The sequence below is a fragment of the Anneissia japonica genome, unplaced genomic scaffold (genome assembly GCF_011630105.1).
Source record: "Anneissia japonica isolate Jap-2015-1 unplaced genomic scaffold, ASM1163010v1 scaffold287963_len587249_cov193, whole genome shotgun sequence".
In the NCBI taxonomy this organism is placed as follows: Eukaryota; Metazoa; Echinodermata; class Crinoidea; order Comatulida; family Comatulidae; genus Anneissia; species Anneissia japonica.
In genome coordinates, this window is record NW_022750702.1 from 502,865 (window position 1) to 522,463 (window position 19,599).

Here is a 19,599-nt window from a genome sequence, read left to right on the forward strand (position 1 = left end):
AACGTTTGTATAATACACTAAACTTTTCGTGTCGCGCGGGTTTGTTCTTGTCTAGTCTTTCCTTGATTGCTTGCGGTCAGAGGTATTTGAATATTTGTAAATAAACTAATAAACTAAAATTTTCGTGTCGAGCGAGTCGTTCTTGTCTAGTCTTGTCTTGATTGCTTGTGGTCAGAGCATGGGCGTCGATTGGTGGGGACAGGGGGACGCGTGCCCCCCCCACTTTTCACCAAACTTCTATAATTAAAACCCCACTTTTACAAGCGAATGGAAATAATAACAATTACGCATGACTCATGAATTTTGTCTGTTCACTTTTCTAAGTGCGGTACGTATTTTTCGGACCAAAATCAAGTAAAAACGCAATTGTTTAAACATTTTGTAACCATCTCAGAAACCCACTAGATCGATTTTATGGGTGCAACGACTATCAGAGGCTAAATTTATTGTGAAAACAATGTACTGAACGTTGTTGAAATTGGAAGCATGTATCCTTATTAGGCCAATATTTTTACAAACTCAAAAGTGCAAAATTTCTAATATAAACGATTTATTCTTTTTGTATATTATTATGACCCGTACGTATATACTAGTGTTTAATATTATCTACATACATAGGATTACTGTTTTTTTCTAATTTCACGTATATGATGTCTCTCTATTTCGATTAAGTAATAAGCCTACCAAAAGTTTACACTGCAGTGTTACTTTGACGCAGTCTCGCAATGACGCCATAATAATCAGTGGCAGATTCAAGTGAGCCGGCCCTAATTTTTTCAAAATTATTTTTTTTAAATGCCGTAATTATAAGAAGGGTCACAATGAAAATGGCGTTAGTTTTATTTTAACTTGTTTTTAACGCTGTTGTTACGTTGTTCAATTTCAACAAATCACAAGCTTGAAACAGTGCCGAAAGGGCCATGATAATGAGAGCGGAGTTAGTTTTATTTTAACGCCGTTACATTGTTTAATTTCAACCAATCACACGCTTGAAACTTCGCCGAAAGGGCCATAATAAAAGCGCCGTTCTGAAAACGCCGTTCACATAGTTTGGCACAAGGGCCATAGACTGTCAGCCAATCACATTCCTTCTTTCATAGATTTAATTTATCGGCACTGCACATGCTCACGCGCTAAATTCTGTTCCCGCGGTTTATAGAACAATGAATGTCCATAACTAGCATCATCTACAGAATGGGTTAGACTCTGCAATAAATCAATTGAAAGATTCAGAAACGGAGTTTAACTCGGATGATTTTATCTTCTGTAATGAGTAAGCTTATATTTTATTACCTTTGCCTTGTGTGCCGCCAAGATACTCGCACAAATGAATGAAAGAAGGAATGTGATTGGCTAAACGTCTTGCGCCATACTATTGTGAACAGCGTTTTCAGAGTACGGCGCTTTTATTATGACCCTTTCGGCGCTGTTTAAAGCTTGTAATTGGTTGGAATTGAACAACATAACGGCGTTAAAAAAAAGACAACGGCGTTTTCAATGGCCATGATGGCTAACCATACCCTATTAATGTAATTTGATAATGCTTACCGTAGATGAAAAGTTATAAGTAACGTCGGCACGAATGCTCTCCCCACCAACGTAGGCATTTATCGTTAGTAGTCCACTTGTAAATCTGTACGTAATATTTTGTGTTTTCTTAACACTGGGTAAGATATAATTTAAGAAATATATAGAGAGTATACATACATTGCTCAAGCTTCAACATTATGGTTAAACATTTTAAATACACTAATTTCTATGTTTATGATTCTGAAACTTGCTGGTTGAGTAGGCCTATATAAGGTGAGGATTATATGCCTTATCTTTAACCACACCAACAAACATAATAAAATGGAGAGACAACAGGCCCGGTTATTATTGAAAACGCGATAGAAGAGGAATGGAATAATCAAAACGAAAAACAACTATATGTACTTAGAAAGTGATAAAAGAAAAAAAATAAAGAGTTGTTACCTCTGCCAAGGAGGTTAGGCATAGGGCCTATGTATCATCCAGGTCTGCCCGTTTGTCTGTCTGTCTCAGTAAGATTACGCAAAACTTAAGACATGGATCAAAATTAATTTGGTGGAATTGTACATAATAATCTAAGAAAGAGACGATTAACTTTTGGGAAGAAAAGGCCATGGGACAACGTCAAGTTCAGAAAAAATTGTGTTTTTTCCTCTTTGAACTTATCTAGCATAAATGAAAATAATGGAATCGCCCATACACGTCTAGCGTATGATTGTGGTATATTGTTTGGTCGCATCCAGACAGAGGGCGTAGTATGCACTCTAATTAGACGTCTGCTCTAGTCTAGTTGCAATCTAATTAAACTTTTGCTCTAGCCTAGTTGTAAATGATTTATTACATGATTCTAAATATGACATACTTATCACCAAAATCAGTAAAATTTTGCTGTTCAAATGATATCGCTTCCTTATACGTAAAACATGTGAAGAAAGACACATTTTCCGTTTCTGCAAGAGAAGTGTTTTTACACCATTTTATCGGGTATAATTATTTTGAAACAGCGCCGCCAAAAACGTCTCGCAACTCACTGGGGACTAGACTTTCAGCGGCCTAGCCTGATATATCGACCACTGCGCAGCAGATCGCCACTAAACCTTTGCTATAGCAGCCTGAGCCGTAAACAACAGATACTACGTTCTTGCTAATTACTGTAGGCCTAATTACTATATGTAAACATTGAAATAGCATTTTAAGACTTAGACTTGTTTTTAATTATAAACATTTCGTGTTTTCCCTTATATTAATAATAATAATAATAATAATAATAATAATAATAATAATACAGTAATAATAATAATAATAATAATAATAATAATATAATAATAATAATAATAATAATAATAATAATAATAATAATAATAATAATAATATTCTAGTATAACTATAGTGATTTCATCCCACCCCCATTTACCACCCCTCCCTGTCCCCATTTTCCTAATTAAACTAAGCAACAGGGCACCATCAAAAATGTTTTGATTGACGCTATTGACGCGTGCTAATTATTTTAGAACAGGCTCTAGGACAAACGATTACTGTATTTATTCGAATAAACGCCCCACTTTGAATAAATGCCCCTCGAATAACCCCTTCAGCCTAAGTTTCGAAAACGCCTCTCTCGAGTAAACGCCCCGGGCGTTAATCTGTTCCTCCAATACACGCCCCCTCCTCCCCGCCTTAAATGGCAACATTATCTCAACATATTCTATTAATGTTGTACTCCAGTAGAATCATGTTTTCTTACCTGGTTGGATCAGTATTTATGATCACGCAATAACATCTTTTTACGGTAATTATGTGTTGTAGTTCTACATTTACAGTGAAATTAAGGGGGCGTCTATTTGACACTAAAAGAATAAACGACTCTCTCGAATAAACGCCCTCTAAAATAACCATACAATAAACGCCCACCAACTTTCGATTAAATACGGTATATCACCCTGTCTTGCTACTTCCATAAATTACCTGTCAGACCGATGGTAATAGCAACACTTTCGCCTGCATCATTAGGCGTAATTTCCTGATCATATTTACCAGTAAAATTATCTTCAAATGTTACATAACTTGCATCTATGTAGTAAAAATAGTTGCAATTTGTTATTAAAAGAAGTAGAAAATGATGAGGAGGAGGAGAAGGGGAAAGAGGAGGAGGGATGAGAGGATGAAAATGAGCAGCAGAGAGAGAGAAGAAAAGAACAAATATTTCGTTAATGTAAAAATAATTATGACTATAGCAATGTCAACGCTAATGACAACAATACGCTAACAATGATTAAAAATAATAACAACACAAATTTATTTTATTATTTATTATTATTATTGTTATCATTATTATTATGATAAATACGATAAAACAATGATTAATAATAATAACAAATAAAACTTTATTATTATTGTCACATTATCAGATAATTAGCCGTTATTTACAGATACAGATTAAATGTATTGTCAAATGTACATGTAAACATACAATGAAATAGTATCGGCTCGATGAATGCAAAGTAAATAATTTAAATAACACGAGTAACAACTATACAGTGAGACAAACATTTTAAACATTTTATTTTAAGGGGGAAACATAAACTTAAACGTAAACAATCTCACGATAACGATCTGTTTCTTCTGTAGCAGACTTCCCATTACTCCTAAGTTTCTCATCTACTTTCTGGATTTCATTAAGAGTTTCTGAAACCTGAAATAATGAGCAAGGTATCAGCTCGCTGAAAATGTTGTCGTTATCATTCTCCTCGCCGTTGCCACTATCGTCATCACTGCTGTCAACATCATCATCATAATATCATCACGATTCACTTTTGGTCTCACCATGATCATACACATCGTTGTCTTCAACATCATCATTATCATTTATAGCATCTTAAGCCAGGCACTCACTCGAAGTCGAAACATTTTTTTTATTTCTCAAAACTTATATAGTGGTGTAGAATAGCCTTTTTAAGAACATTTCCAGAAAAACAATAATGTGATACGATTCTTCGTTACGGAGTTATGGATATTTAAGTAACATGAGTTCAATAATTTTTCCTCGACGCTTATCTTATTTTTGTTGGCTACGCACCACTGACTTGATCAATGGGCACCAAGATGGCAGATAGAGGGCAGCCAGAACTCAGAGAGCTGAGTTGGATTTGTCCGCCAACGGTTGTACGACAGTTGTACGGCACAGTGCGGCTTTTGTCAGCTATTTCGTCATTAAAAATAATCTGAGTGCACGCGTCTCACCACGTTGCGGTGGTGCTTTACAGGTGACGATTTTGAAATATTTCCCGGACCGGACCCCATCTGAAAAAACTAGATTCAAACTCGACAGCAATCGTCTGAATTAAGACGATAACAATCATGGGCGTCGATCGGTGGAGAACGATGTGTATAAGAGACGAGGGAGACACGTGCGTTTAATCGAAACGGTACGGTAGTATTTCCATTCACAACAGTGTAGTCGCAATACTACTTGCACAAAGTGAAATTCAAAAAGAGGAGAAAATTAATTAATTGATTTTACTCAGTTTATATTGAATATCCAGCCTATCGAGTCAATATTGTCATGAAATGTTTGTTTTCCAGTATCATTGTTCTCCGTCACGATGAAATTGGTTTGCGTTCGTGCTTTTTCGACGTTTCTAAGTATTATTCTTTGGCGATCAAAGAATGGTTATGAATGTTTGGAAGTTGACCAAGCATGTGGCTACATGCTAATTAGTTTTAAACGACCTCAATTATTAAAAGAGATTCTAGCCTCGGCCGGAAATATTTTTTATATACAGCTTAATGAACAATCTCAGTGTTTTTTTTGGTACAGCGCTTGTTGGTAAGAATATAATGTATTTTGACATTGAGCGTATTTTAGCAATAAATAGAAAGGTATTAACTTTATCTTAAATACCTTTTATTTAATTAAAATATAAAAAATAAATATATCATGCATAAAATACTCGATAAACAAGTGACTATATCATTCAAACCACACGAAAGAAAGGAGTAGGGCTTAGAAAATTAACGAATGGACAACAGACGGATAGCACGATACTGCATGAGAAAGAACAACTTAGGCAAAGACGAAAACCCCCATGCAAAAAAGAGTCAACTAGAAAGCACTCTGAGAGCGCATACCTCCGCCCACATCATAATTCTCTATATAAATTCCCCACGCATATTGTCCCCATGCAATGCAGTGCTGATGCCTAAACGGCTGGACCGGTAAAAATATGTTTAGTAATACTAATGGTAGTACGGAAAATGAAATAATAGATAATGAAAAATAAAATAGACATTATGTGATTCGAACCTGGGTTAAGTATTTTGGAAAACACTCTTTTCTAACCACTACCAAACTGTTGTCAAATGAACCGTTGTAAAATGAATGCTACTTTGTTACACTTCTTTGGCAAACCCCTTAAGCACACATACGGTCTATACGGCAGACAGTTAAAAAATGGTTTTTCGTTCATTGTGCCCTGGACCCTTGACCCTGACCCTTCAAAATTTTGTCACTTCCAGATCTTGGTCATGGAATATTGCGGCATTCATTCATTCATATATTAATTCATTCATTCATTCATTCATTAATAAACATATAAATAAATAAATAATCAGGGGCGAAAACTTTACCTCCTCCTACTTCATTGGCAGATAATAATGCAGACTCATATCTATTTCACCGCTACATAGGCCCTATTATATAGATAGACCACGCTCCGGGATTTGGCTGATGTTAGACTCGCTTAATCTTGGTCGTTCATAATCGAAATAAAACATGAACAAATTAGATAGATGGAAGTTGGCCACCTAGGTTCAGTCAAGCTGATATCATTAGAACATTAGATTCACAATATGCACACATCACACCAAAACTTGGGTAGGCCGCCGAAAGACACGTTTATCAAACAAATATCGTTTGCATTATTCATACAGCGTATTATAATACACATAAGAGGCATCATATTATGTTTTTTAAACTTCATAACCAATTCAAATAAGCAACCGCAATTAAAATGAAATTTAAACTAAAATTGGGTAAGAAGATGAAAGATTCAACATTGGATGGAGAAAGGAAGACCCGAATAATAAAGCAGATATTATACGAGATTGAATCACAATAAGCACACATCACGCCAAAGTAATAACTTGGGTAAGCCGCCGAAGACACGTTTATCAAACAAACATCGTTCGCATTATTCATACAACGTATTATAATACACAGAAGAGGCATCATATTGTTATGCATAACCAATTCAAGTAAGCAACCGCGATTAAAATGAAATTTAAACTAAAATTGGGTAAGAAGATGGAAAGACTTAACCCTGGAGAAAAGAAACCCCGAAAAATAAAGCATTTTTAAGAGATTGAATCATTTAGGCTTACCGGTACCTCTTCTGGCGGCGTTTTAGTCGTAGGAGTAGGCGTAGGCGTAGGCGTAGGCGTAGGCGTATCCGTAGTAGTAGAGCTATCTATCTCCGTAGTAGTAAGTTGTGTTGTGCATATGTTGGCGGAAGTACTCGACACCGTTGTGGTCGGGACTTTAATAGGAAAACATACGAAAAACAAACTAAACAATTGTACATGCATATACGTATGATAATAATAATAATAATAATAATAATAATAATAATAATAATAATAATAATAATAATAATAATACTGTAATAATAATAATAATAATAATAATAATAATAATAATAATAATAATAATAATTCATGATAACCATAATAGGCCTAAATAATAATATATCGTCGATGCTGCCATTTAAGGCTGATCCACTGGAAGAATAAATTAAGGATACTAAAAAAGAATAGGCCTATTTGAACGGTAATTTTATTTTTATTGGGATATGGAAATATTTTGCATTATAATTTCCAAATCAATTTAGATACTTATAAACAATTTGTTTTCGTAAATTGAATTTTAATGTTCAGGTTTATTAGCGTAAATTTTGAAAGAGCCCGGCATGGGTTGTTTATAATGTTTAAAAAAAGCTGGAATCCTCATTGTTACTAAAAACCCAATACCATAATATAATTATTATCATAGGCCTCTTCTTTGATATCCCGACGTAACCAAGGTAACGGACCTTTCGTTATACTTGTTAAACAAATACACGACAACATGCGCGGGTTAGAAAGAGATAATATACGAACTGACACAATATGCAAAGTGGCCCCTACGCTTAGGGGCCTCCAAAGGTCCCATACGTATAGGGTCCTTGATCTGGCACCCTAACACAAATGACTTTGTTAATACATAACAACATAATGTGTCTCTGAAATATATAGGACATATTACTGTATTATATCCAGTGGCAATTAACGAGGGGCCCAGCCGGCCCCATCAATTTGACAAAGGTTAAAAAGAAAATTATATTCAAATTTTAATTCTGTGCCGTGCAATTTCCGGCCATCTAGAGGTGCCATATAATGTCACAATATTATCTCTCATCTTGCATCGGTAAGGATATTCTCAGCTTCGCGTTTTAAAAGCGGCTGGTGATGATGATGAAGAATGGTAACCGCATTTCTAGAATACTATTTAGGTCTACTGAGTTTAGTATGTGAGTAGGCCTACATTAAATAAGCTGATAAATTTTAATGTTCAATGAAAGAAACAAAGTAAAAATAAGAAACAACACATCATAGAAGCGTACTCACGCGCTGCACGTACAGTACAAAAATACTTGCACACTGGACACACTTCCCTGACCATACTAATTTGTTGTATAGTTGTCTGCAGTTTTTACGACTCACCCATCTTGACTTGGTCTTTGCAAAATGTGTACATTGATTTGCAACAATGCATTGCGACCTACCTTTAACTTTACATTTATTATATATTTCTGATCATATTTTACAAGTTAAAAAGTCCTTTAAATCTGTCGAGAACATAGATGGAATACATCGCCGAAGTGAGATCCCAATCGTAGACAGAGCCTGTACAATGGAAAGATTGTAAGACAAGAATAGGCCTATGTGAATTAAAATAGAAAATATCTATTGCAAACAAAAGATTAAATTAAAGTTAGGCCAAGTTAAAAATAAATAGTTTCTCGTCCTAATATTTTGAAAAAAAATGGAGAATTAGAATTTGTTGGCCTACTCCGACTCGGCAAATCCAAGATGGTCGATGGGAAACAGCTGCTACTACTTTTTAACTTTTACCAAGTAGACACATCGAATTGAAGCCCCCATCTCGAATTGAAGCTCCCTCATTAGTTTGCAAAATACACTCGAAAAGAAGCTAATCTCGAAAAAAGACCATGACTTCTATTCGATGGTACGTTACATCCACATTTTGATGGTACGTTACATTCCGGTACATCCAAGTACATGAATTTCAAAGAAACAAAAATTAAAAACATGCTTGGTGGTTTATAGTATTTTAGGTGATTTAATGCCGGTTAATACACTCAGTGATACAGATTAGATTGACGTTACGGTGGCCCTATTTATTGCTTTTAGTAGTAATTCCCAAAATGTACAACATTTATTTTGAAATGAAGCCCCTCTTTACTTTGCAAAAGTAGTCTCGAACAAAAGCCCATCCAAAGTTCGCAAAAAAGAAGCGCAGGGCTTCTATTCAAGGATTTACGGTAGTTTAGGTAGGATATACAAATACAATCAATCAGCCGAAATAGCTCAGTTGGGAGAGCGTTAGACTGAAGATCTAAAGGTCCCTGGTTCAATCCCGGGTTTCGGCATTACCTTTTGATTACCTATTTCTTCATGTCTACATAAAACTATGTTTTGTTCACCATCTTTTCAGAATTCTTTGGCCTTTAAAAATATATATATTTTTGTTATTTAAAACTACGTTTTATTCATCATCATTTTAGGAGTTTCCGGCATTTTATTGAGAAGTTTTTGAACTGTATTGTATAGTGTTGTCCGAAAGCTCTGGTTCTATTTCTGGCTGATTACATAGGTTTACTTTTTAGCTGTTGTTTATCATATTTGTATCTCTACCGAGATCCAGCCATTGTTCCCACAGCATTGTTGTTTTTCAGTATTTTGCCTTTTAACCTATATATATACTGTCTCTTATACACATCTAGATGTGTATAAGAGACAGATACAAAGTACGTCAGTATTTGATCTATAAAGAGAGAAGAAAAACAAAAGACATATGATATATTTTCTGGGGGATGAACTGTCCGACTGGGGGACTTGAGCTTGTAGGCCTGAGTTTGGGAAAGGATCCCCCTCTCCAATGAGATTCTTTTAAGAAAAGGAACCTCTGGATGGCCAGAAATGACACACTCAGACTGTGACAGACATGTGTTGTTGGCTTGGCGTGGGCCTATTTTTATATCTATTTTACTCTGACTGCCCGACGAGCTTTGTTCAATGGTGGGGGGGCCTTGACCTTTCTGGTGGGGGACTTAATCCCCTGCTTCCCCACACCCCACTGGCGCCGCCACATGGTATGCTTCTCCTTGTTTTGAGGTTATTCTGAATAAAATTAAAATTTGAAATTTATAAAAATAATTTTTTTATTGGATATTTTTACATGTCTATTTAAAATCGGGACAGCGTAGACTGAAAGATACAAGTTTTTGGTTCAATCCCAGGTTAGCGGCATCTTTTAAAGATCAATTTAATTATACTTCGTGTATACATAACACGATTTATTTCGTCGTCTTTTCAGTAGTTTAGTAGTTTTCATTAGCTCATATTGTTGTGCTGAAGATGTCGATAATCAGCCGAAATAGCTCAGTTGGGAGAGCGTTAGACTGAAGATCTAAAGGTCCCTGGTTCAATCCCGGGTTTCCGCATTTTTTTAAATTAACTTTTTATCAAATATTTCTTTATGTCTGTATAAAACTACGCTTTACTTATCACCTTTTTTTAGAATTTTTCCGCATATTTTTTTAAAATTTAATGTCTATTTAAAACTACGTTTTATTTATCATCTTTTATAGGTTTTGGCATTTTATAAAATTATTTTCTTTTAAATATTTCCACATGTCTATTAAAAACTACGCTTCATCCATCATCTTTTTAGAATAGTTTTTTTTTTATATATATAAAGTTCATGTAGAATAAATAGGCCGCTGAAGATTCATATTCAAATAAGTCAGCCCCAGGTCAGCAGATGGCAGACCGTTAGACTGAACTGTTCAATCCCGGGTTTCGAAATTAAAATTTATTTAGCTTTGATGATTGAATACAGTATTCCTACATGCATAGGCCATATCTATTTAAAACTACGATTTCATCATCTGTTTAGAATTTTTTGGCATTTTATTTTTTTTTTTCTACCTGTCTATTTAAAATTAAGCTTATTAACCATGTTTTTAGAATATTTTATTTTTTTATAAAAGTTCATGTATTCTGAAGATTCATTCAAATATGTCTATCAGCCGAAATAGCTCATTTGGGAGAGCGTTAAACTAAAGATCTAAAGATCATTTTTAATATATGTGCAATTTTTAATATTTACGGTACCTTTTTATATTATCCAAATGATGTATTTTCATGTGTAATAAAATTGAATTGAACTCAATTCAATCCTGGGTTTCGGTTAAATTTAATTGTATACCTACATGTCTATATAACACGATTTATTTATCATCTTTTTAGAACTATTTTTCGTTTGCCGTGGCTTATGTTCTTGGGTTGAAAGTCTCGTTTACCAGCAGAAATAGCTCAGTTGGGAGAGCGTTAGACTGAAGACCTAAAGGTCCCTGATTCAATCCCGGGTTTCGGCATTGTTTTTAAGTTACCTTTTCAATATTAATATTTCCGCATGGTCTATATAAACCTACGCTTTATTCACCACCTTTTTAGAGTGTTTTGGCATTTTATAATATTAATTTTTTATCGAATATTTCTACATGTCTATTTAAAGCATAAGTATTATCTATCATCCTTTTAAAATATTTATTTTTTATAAAGTTCGTGAAGGTAGACTGACCAATATTCAACTGCGTCAGCCGAAATAGGTCAGTTGGGAAAGTGGCATTTTTTAAAGAATTAAATTTAATTGAAAGCCAAAATTAAATATGAGATTAGCTAGCCAGATGATTCCCCCATCCCTCCCCTTTACACTTCCCAAACGAAGAAACAAGGCTGCTGACTTTTTACCAACATCTGAACAATTTTTTGACCGCTAAAAAAGTACTCATACATGTTAGAGGTGAAAGGGCGGTCTAGACATGAGCTAACACCATCCCCTCTGGAACCGTCGCGGAGTATTATTGTTTAGATAATAATCCTGTGAAGCCCAGTCGACCAAAAGCTGCAAGTGTTGCCATAGGCCCTAAGATTAATATTCGAAAGCATAATATTGAATACTGTTACGTCTTTCACAATAGACCTTTGCAAAATATGAAAGACAAATTAACATTTAAATAAAGAACTGTGAGCCAATAATTGTGTTTATACAGTAATGTTGACAGAAGCATGTAAGATACTGCATAGCTACCAACCGTCTCGCATAGTGCGGGACGGTTTTGCATTTCAAAGTGATTTTGGATGAAACACACATTTTGCAGAAACACATGCGTGATCATAAATTTGTCATGCATTTAGCACAATTCTATGCGTGATAACGAATTATCACGAATTCAGTGGAAAATGTATTTAAAATTAGAAGAATTTTTTTTATTAACGATATAAAAACGGTCGTGCAGTAACTTGAGTCATTAGAGAGCTTTCGTTATCTCATTCGAGAATAAATTCACCGACAAATTTTCTCTTTCTCTACCAAACTGAGCCAACAACGCACTTACAATCTAGGAGGAGCGTCTTGCGAGTTAATTGCCACAACTGTTGATTATGTGACAAAAACCCCTGGACTCCCCAGCGGGTGCCCTAGCGGCCTCCGACCCCCAGTCAACTGGTTTTGTCACGGATTTCAAATCTTTCAGGTTGGTAACTATCTACTGGAAAGAATATAGTAAAACTGGATAATGCAGTACCGTACATGCTATAAATGTTGTGATGATTCCTTATTAGTAAACATACGCGTTTAAATTGTATCAGCCGGCCTCGCTCACTCTGAAGTGGGAGGTTCCACTTACCTAGGTATACTGAATATTACACTGCCTCTTCCTCTTTACTGTAAAATGTATTTTAAATAATGATTTTTCACATGTGTTACTTTTGTAGCGCGAAAAGTCCTCGTCCAATATTTTATAGATTCGTGCTGGTGAAAGTATATTTTTACGATATATACCGTAATGGACATAAATAGGAACTCAAAAAATGCCAATAATGGTTCAGACTGCTATACCGACAATCAGCAGACGGCGTTGCGTCGTCTATCGCTCACATAGTTGGATTCGTCGCGCGATGGTCGTGCGACCTTCGGACGCAGTGAGTGGCCGGCATTACTCAAAATAGTATATAACGGTCGTATTAATACATGTTCTTGTTTTTGTTTTTACTTTTTTGGAATTTTATTTCTTTTAAATAAATTACCATTTTCTTATTCGCATTCATGTATGCTATAACCTGTACCGGTATTCGTTTACAATTATATAATGTACCTAGCCTATCATATTTCTGATCACGTTTTCGCCTCACATTTAATTTCATTAATAAGTACCGGTATATAATAATAATAATAATAATAATAATAACATTGAATAATGATAATAATAGTAATAATCTTAATAATATTAGTGATAATAATAATGAAAATAATAATAATAATAAACAAATGATTATTAGACCTAGCAAATGTGATGATAACAATAACAACACAATAATAATAATAATAATAATAATAATAATAATAATAGTAGTAGTAGTAATAATAATAATAATACTAATAATAAGCGAAATAATAATAATAATAATAATAATAATAATAATAATAATAATAATAATAATAATAATAATAATAATAATAATAAACAAAATAATATTAAGATAGGCCTACTGACAAAAGATTTAGTTTTTGATTCGGAAATACATATCATGTGAATCACTTAAGCCATTGAAACTTAAGCCATCAACAAAATGTACACAGATGACTATCTGTTACCTTGCATCAAGTGTACGGGCAACTTCTGGAAGACCATAGAAATTGAGGTAGATACACAATTATTTGGTTTAATGAGCATTATCATTATTACATTATTAACGTAACGCAAACAGATTCATTACAATATTATAGGGATATTTTATTTTATTTTGTACCGTACTTAATTTCAAATGGATTGGTACTTATATTATGCTGTGATATTGGGCCATGGAGAAGAATAAAAGTAAGAAAGATGGGATTAGATAGGCCTACAGTAGAAATCATGTTTTAAAGCCAGGTTCCTGAGGAAACAAAAATTGATTATGCAACTAATTCTTTATAAGAGAAAAAAAGTTTATTTGACATCAAACCCACAAGTGGTTAATATTTTTGAATATTTTAAAACTGGAAATGGGGCGTAACCACCATTTAAGTTTTTAAATATTCAAAAATCTGTATCTCATTAACCGATCCCGAGTTGGGATATGGTTTTTGTGTCTTAGAAAAATGTGTTGTACATCATTCAAATCAAAACATTTAGGCCTAGTAAAAGAACCCAAGGGAGACAGAAACCGGGGTTGACAGACGAAGTACCGTAATTAATAATACAAAATTTGTCAAATTTTATCGAACTCTTCAACGGTATTATATTATTCCATACCTATTTTCAGTTGGCTATCTCACTCTATTAAATCACATGAAGCCATAGTTTAAGATTCAGACAACGATTTTCTAGGACCCAGGCGTTTCAGTCAAGCTTTCCAAGTACAATTGTTCTCTGGAACTCACTAATAAACTGCCACCTCTGCATTAACTGTTGTCACAAATTTTAGAAGCGCAATAGAACCACTACAGTTTCCTAATAGATAGATAGATGTAGATATTAAGATAGATAAAATATGCAAAGATTTACTTACCTAATGTCGAAACCTATCAAAAACCTGTTTTACATCGCACAAACTGACCCACCCCCTCCCCCTGTTTAAAATATCGCATCCTCAAACAAACCATCCTGCAGGTGACTTATAATGATAGTCGGCAATTATTTCACTACTGGTTGAAGAAATAAAATCGACATAAAAATATTTAACAAAATATCTGACGCAATGATAGTGTCGCAAGTCCCGACGCGCATTTGAAATTAATTGGAACCGAACGATTTTAATATATGGTACCAATTGTTAAAATATGAATTGCACCGTGAATAATTAAACATAGGCCTATACACGTCATCGATGGATAACCAGTATCCAATCAAAAGAGTCTTATGGTCTATGGGTAATCACATTATCGTTTGTATCCAAACGATAATAAATATAGAGTTTCAAAAGTGTATCAATGTAGACATTGAGCGAACCACTTTAATATAATATTTTCAAAATAAAGAGATGATACACAATTAATGATTTTGTTCGTTGTTGACCAAGTAATGATTGAGAATGAAATAGACGAGGGATAATAATTAACTACTGAGAAATTCTGAATTGTGTATTTCTATAAAATTTTAACTAGATTTGTTCTGAGAAGAATAGACACTATTCCTTATATTTCCACAGATGACTTGCTATTGTTATATTCAGCAGGCTGAGTTATATAATTGCTAATAAGAATTCTACTATGATGAGTTTATTGTGATCCGAATTAACTATCAGTCTCCGTGCAGTTATTGTAATTTAAATTTCCTGCATGATATTCTCAGCTAACTCCTTTACATCATCCAAATGAATTATTCTAACATGGCTTCTTTCTCCGTGGTCGGAAAAAATGGTTAACATAATAGCGCTTGAAATCGTGTAAGATCGTTTTTCGGAAGAGATAGACCCTCCTGGAAGGGTCATCAGTATAATAAAAAAAAAAAATCCGGGTAGAGTTGATAGGAAGAGATTTAATGGCTTGAATATGGGTCAAATGTGTGCATTTATATCACAATATTATGTATTGGCAATCAAAACGGGGTTATTTTGGGTCCGACATGAGAATCGGACGACGTTGGGGGTGGGGGCTGGATGATCTTGGTTTGTCCGACCAGGGAACAGTGAAATTGTAATTTCACTGTTCTGACGTGGGAGGTCCCTTCAGACCCCTGCTGGTGCCACCACCGTGGGTCATGTGTGGCTATTGTATGTTGCCTACGTATTAAATTTTCCTGTAGGCCTATTTGTGATGTTTTCAACGTTTCTGCTCAATACATCATTTATTAGTAATAATATCATTAATAACATAATATTATTAATAATGTAACATAGGCCGGTAACATCAGAAATGTAATCATAAAAAGTTAAAATAAAATAATTATCTACTGCATCTTTTGTTGTAGGCGCATCGCATCGAAGTTTTTTTTTTTTTTTTTGGCAGATTGTGCTATAACATTCGTGTTATAAGTATTTTATGATAATCATACTATTATTATTATCATCATCATCATTATTATCATTATTATCATTATTATTATTAATTATTATTATTAGTAGTAGTAGTAAAAATTGTAATAATGATAATAATGATGATGATGATGATGATGATGATGATGATGATGATGATGACACTAAAATTATACAATTCAAAGCAGTCGTAAAATGTGTTACAGTCAGAGTCCCGAGAATAGTTTGTCATCAGTGGAGTAGGCCAATCTATTGACAACAAGGGGTTGGGGAGGGGGTTGGTGGTTTGGTTGGTGGAGGCGCCGGTGCTAGGTGGGTAAGCTGGCAAAATAAGGTGATATGAGGTGATTTTCAACAACTTGAGCTAATTTATTTATTTCTTTGCTCACTCTGTGGCCGCTCTGGTCGAGGATACTGATACGCACATCTGTGGTGGTACAAGCGAGTGGAGAGGGACCCCCCCCCCTACCCACCGTTGGATAGGCCAGGACTCCCTTGATCTGACGCCACGACAAGGTCGTCAGATCAAAAATAAAATAATAATTTGCCTATATATACAAATAACGTTATTTTAATTGCCAATCCCTAATATTGAGGTCATTTGGACAATACTAGCCATGAAAACTTTCCCCGAGCCCTACCAAGGAATATTTTATTGCCGAACAGTGGCGGCAGGATATATTTTCTGTGGGGGAAGGGGAGGCGCTAAGCTGTCCGACAGGGGGACTAGAGATCGCAGACCCCCGACTAAGATGTCCGGTAGCAGGTCAAACCGCCAATAAACCGAAAACGGCAATAAGCAAAGCGGCAGTGATAAGTTTTTTATCTTTCGTGTGGGTTTTATCCACCTTTATTCACTACAGTATTGTTTTCAATATATGTGCAATTTTATCATCAAAGATACAATATTCGCATACTGTCCGTACGGACGTGCCTTCATCATTTACATTATACAATCATTCAGATATTTGCAAAATTGTCCAGCCTAGCCTATCCTAGATTAATAACTATGACTTGACGAATATGACTATCGTTGTTGTGATTTCCCACCACCCATTTTTTTTCCTTTCTCTTTTATAATTCATTTTTTTTTATAATGCAAGATATCAAAAAATTTCTTGGAAATTTTATTGAAAATATGTTTTAATTCTTAAAGAAAACTTTGGCCGTTTTGATCACCGTTTTGACGTATTGCCGTTTTGGTCCATTACCGTTTTGTTCAAAAAGTGTTGCCGTTTTGGTTTTTTGCCGTTTTGACTTATTGCCGTTTTGGTTTATTGCCGCCGTTTTGACCAGAAAGCAAATGTCGGCAAATATTTGGTGCACATGATTGTCTAAATTATCTCTTGATTTGACATAGGGGGTGGGGGGAGAGCCAACGTTTTTGTGCACTTTGGAGGAGCATGGAATGGTGAGTGGGACTACCAAGCGTGTCAATACTCACCTCATCCCCACCATGAAGAAAGAAATACGGGAAGAAATATTACAACAACAAAACGAAGAAATCTTTTCTTTATTAATATCTTAGTGCGACACATTTAACTACAGTAGTACTATACAGTAATTAATAATAATAATTATTATAGTGCGCCCTCTGTTGACCATTTTTACAAAAAAAAAATTAAAAACCTTTTACCTCGGTGAGCGAACCGACATTACAATTAATTTTTATAGAACCATTCGTTTTCTATTTCATTTGTTTGCTATATCTTTATTACTTTTAAGGGTTCCAATTATTTACTATTATATTATTGTATTTAGCGAGCTTTGTTAACGATATTTATACTAAAATAGCAGAGGGCGTAGTAATGCTTAACGTAATAACTTCACTTCCGCGTTAAGGCGAGTTGTTTTTCTTGTAACTTAGGTGTTCATGCCGCGCCCGCTGGTCACATACATTGCACGTTCCGAAAGTATTGTAGGCTACTGTGTGTGTGTGCCACTCACGGGACATACGTAATACGGTTTTGATACAGTTTCATGTTGGTATTTTTTTAGATTTATCGATTTAAAGCACTTGTGGACTACAGTATGACACCATGTGCCGATTTCATATTGGGTTGAACAAATCAACCAACACTTACCGTTAGTGTTCATTTATTAACACTAAGCGCTGCTCTGGAATTTTACAAACTTTAAAGTTTTGGGCCTAGTGTAGTAGTTGTAGGCTAGGCCTGTCTTTACCTGTTCAGAAGCTCGTATTGTTATTGTGAGTACAACAGCATAGGCCTGGGATTCGCTTAGAACTAACTTCTACTGGTGGGTCAAGGCTTAGCTTGTGGAGTGTGTAGTGATAAACACTATCAAACTAAACGTCTATAAAAACTATGAAGGAATACAAAGTTGTGGTCCTTGGGGCCGGTGGAGTTGGTAAGAGTGCGATAACTGTGCAATTCGTCTCTGGAAATTTTGTTGAGAAATATGATCCAACGATTGAGGATTTTTACCGCAAAGCAATCGAGGTTGAAAATATGATGGCCATTTTGGAAATTTTGGATACAGCAGGAACTGAACAGTTTGCGTCGATGAGGGATTTATACATTCGTAATGGACAAGGTTTCCTGATAGTTTTTAGTATTACAAGTAAACAAAGTTTTGGTGATGTTGTAAATATAAGGGAACAAATTTTGCGAGTCAAGGGTAAAGACACAGTACCGATTGTACTCGTTGCCAACAAGGCAGACTTAGATAAAGAAAGGCAAGTTCCCACAAGTGAAGGGATGATTTTGGCGAATCGATGGGGCGTTCCATTTTATGAGACATCAGCTAAAACTCGCCAAAATGTGAATGAGATTTTTGCGGACTGTGTTGTTGAAATAATGCATCTACTCCAACCCCAGAAGACCGCAGCGGGATGTTGTGGAAGCGGATGTACTCTTCTATGAGATTAGCACATTTGATAGGATGAACTGACTTCAAAGAAAGGTATGAATGAATGCATTAGTTGGTTTATTTTATGTACATTTCATTTCCCATTTTTTTTTAGTAGCGAGATGGTCAACCTTTGAATTCATAGCGTTGCAATGGTGTTACAACATCTAAAAGTAATAATATCACTATCCATTTTGGTAATGCTAAAAGCATGGTTTCTACTGCGGTAGTATTGTGATCTCCATGGAACCACATTGGCCGACACAGTGGGCATCCGGGTTAAGTGACCATGTGACATTTGCATAGTCCCATAGATAATGTGGTTTTTCTTGAAACAGTCATCAGTATAGAATATAGAGTATAGAATAGAGTATAGAGGTCGCACAAAACTAATAACCCATTACATGTCACTAAATGGTAACTAGGATTAGTGACTGATCAGTTAAAATGTGACATTTTTAGGTTGTCTAATTGCCTTTCTAGAGGTTATAAATTAGATTAAAAATCTATTGATTAAGGAATGTACTTAAATTAAAATGTGTAATGACGTTTCTTTGAACAATAAAAAAAAAAATACAGAAACTATTGTGATTAGTAAGTTAGTTGCTGCAAAATCTGATTTACTGTAGAAATACTTATATAAGATATTAATTAGAATTAAGATATTAATGCTTGCGGTACACCACGTAGATAGTTCTGAAAACAACTGTTGTTTGTTTGAGAATGTCTCGACGTTTCAATTGAGTTGCTTTAATCGTCTTAATAGGAGAATAATATCTGCAGAAAATTACAAGCAGGGAATACTTGTCTTTGGGTAGCATTTACAATTATTTTTATAAA

General features: G+C 34.8%; 1 protein-coding gene, 1 long non-coding RNA gene and 3 other non-coding genes across 5 annotated transcripts; 4 read left to right on the plus strand and 1 right to left on the minus strand.

Annotated features, from left to right (window-relative positions):
• Window positions 1-1,547: 1,547 nt before the first annotated feature.
• On the minus strand, window positions 1,548-14,613 carry LOC117121485. Its single transcript, XR_004447573.1, has 6 exons — window positions 14,425-14,613; window positions 6,910-7,064; window positions 4,135-4,222; window positions 3,496-3,600; window positions 2,393-2,480; window positions 1,548-1,663 (listed from the first exon to the last, which is right to left on the minus strand). It is a non-coding gene; the product is annotated as an uncharacterized LOC117121485 (long non-coding RNA).
• Window positions 9,164-9,236, plus strand: Trnaf-gaa. Its single transcript has one exon. It is a non-coding gene; the product is annotated as a tRNA-Phe (tRNA).
• Window positions 10,238-10,310, plus strand: Trnaf-gaa. The gene has a single exon. It is a non-coding gene; the product is annotated as a tRNA-Phe (tRNA).
• Window positions 11,174-11,246, plus strand: Trnaf-gaa. The gene has a single exon. It is a non-coding gene; the product is annotated as a tRNA-Phe (tRNA).
• Window positions 14,614-17,757: 3,144 nt separating the features above from the next.
• Window positions 17,758-18,920, plus strand: LOC117121488 (ras-related protein Rap-2a-like). The gene has a single exon (XM_033266686.1). The coding sequence runs from the start codon at window positions 18,216-18,218 to the stop codon at window positions 18,771-18,773; it is 558 nt and encodes a 185-aa protein (XP_033122577.1). The 5' UTR covers window positions 17,758-18,215; the 3' UTR covers window positions 18,774-18,920.
• Window positions 18,921-19,599: the final 679 nt, after the last annotated feature.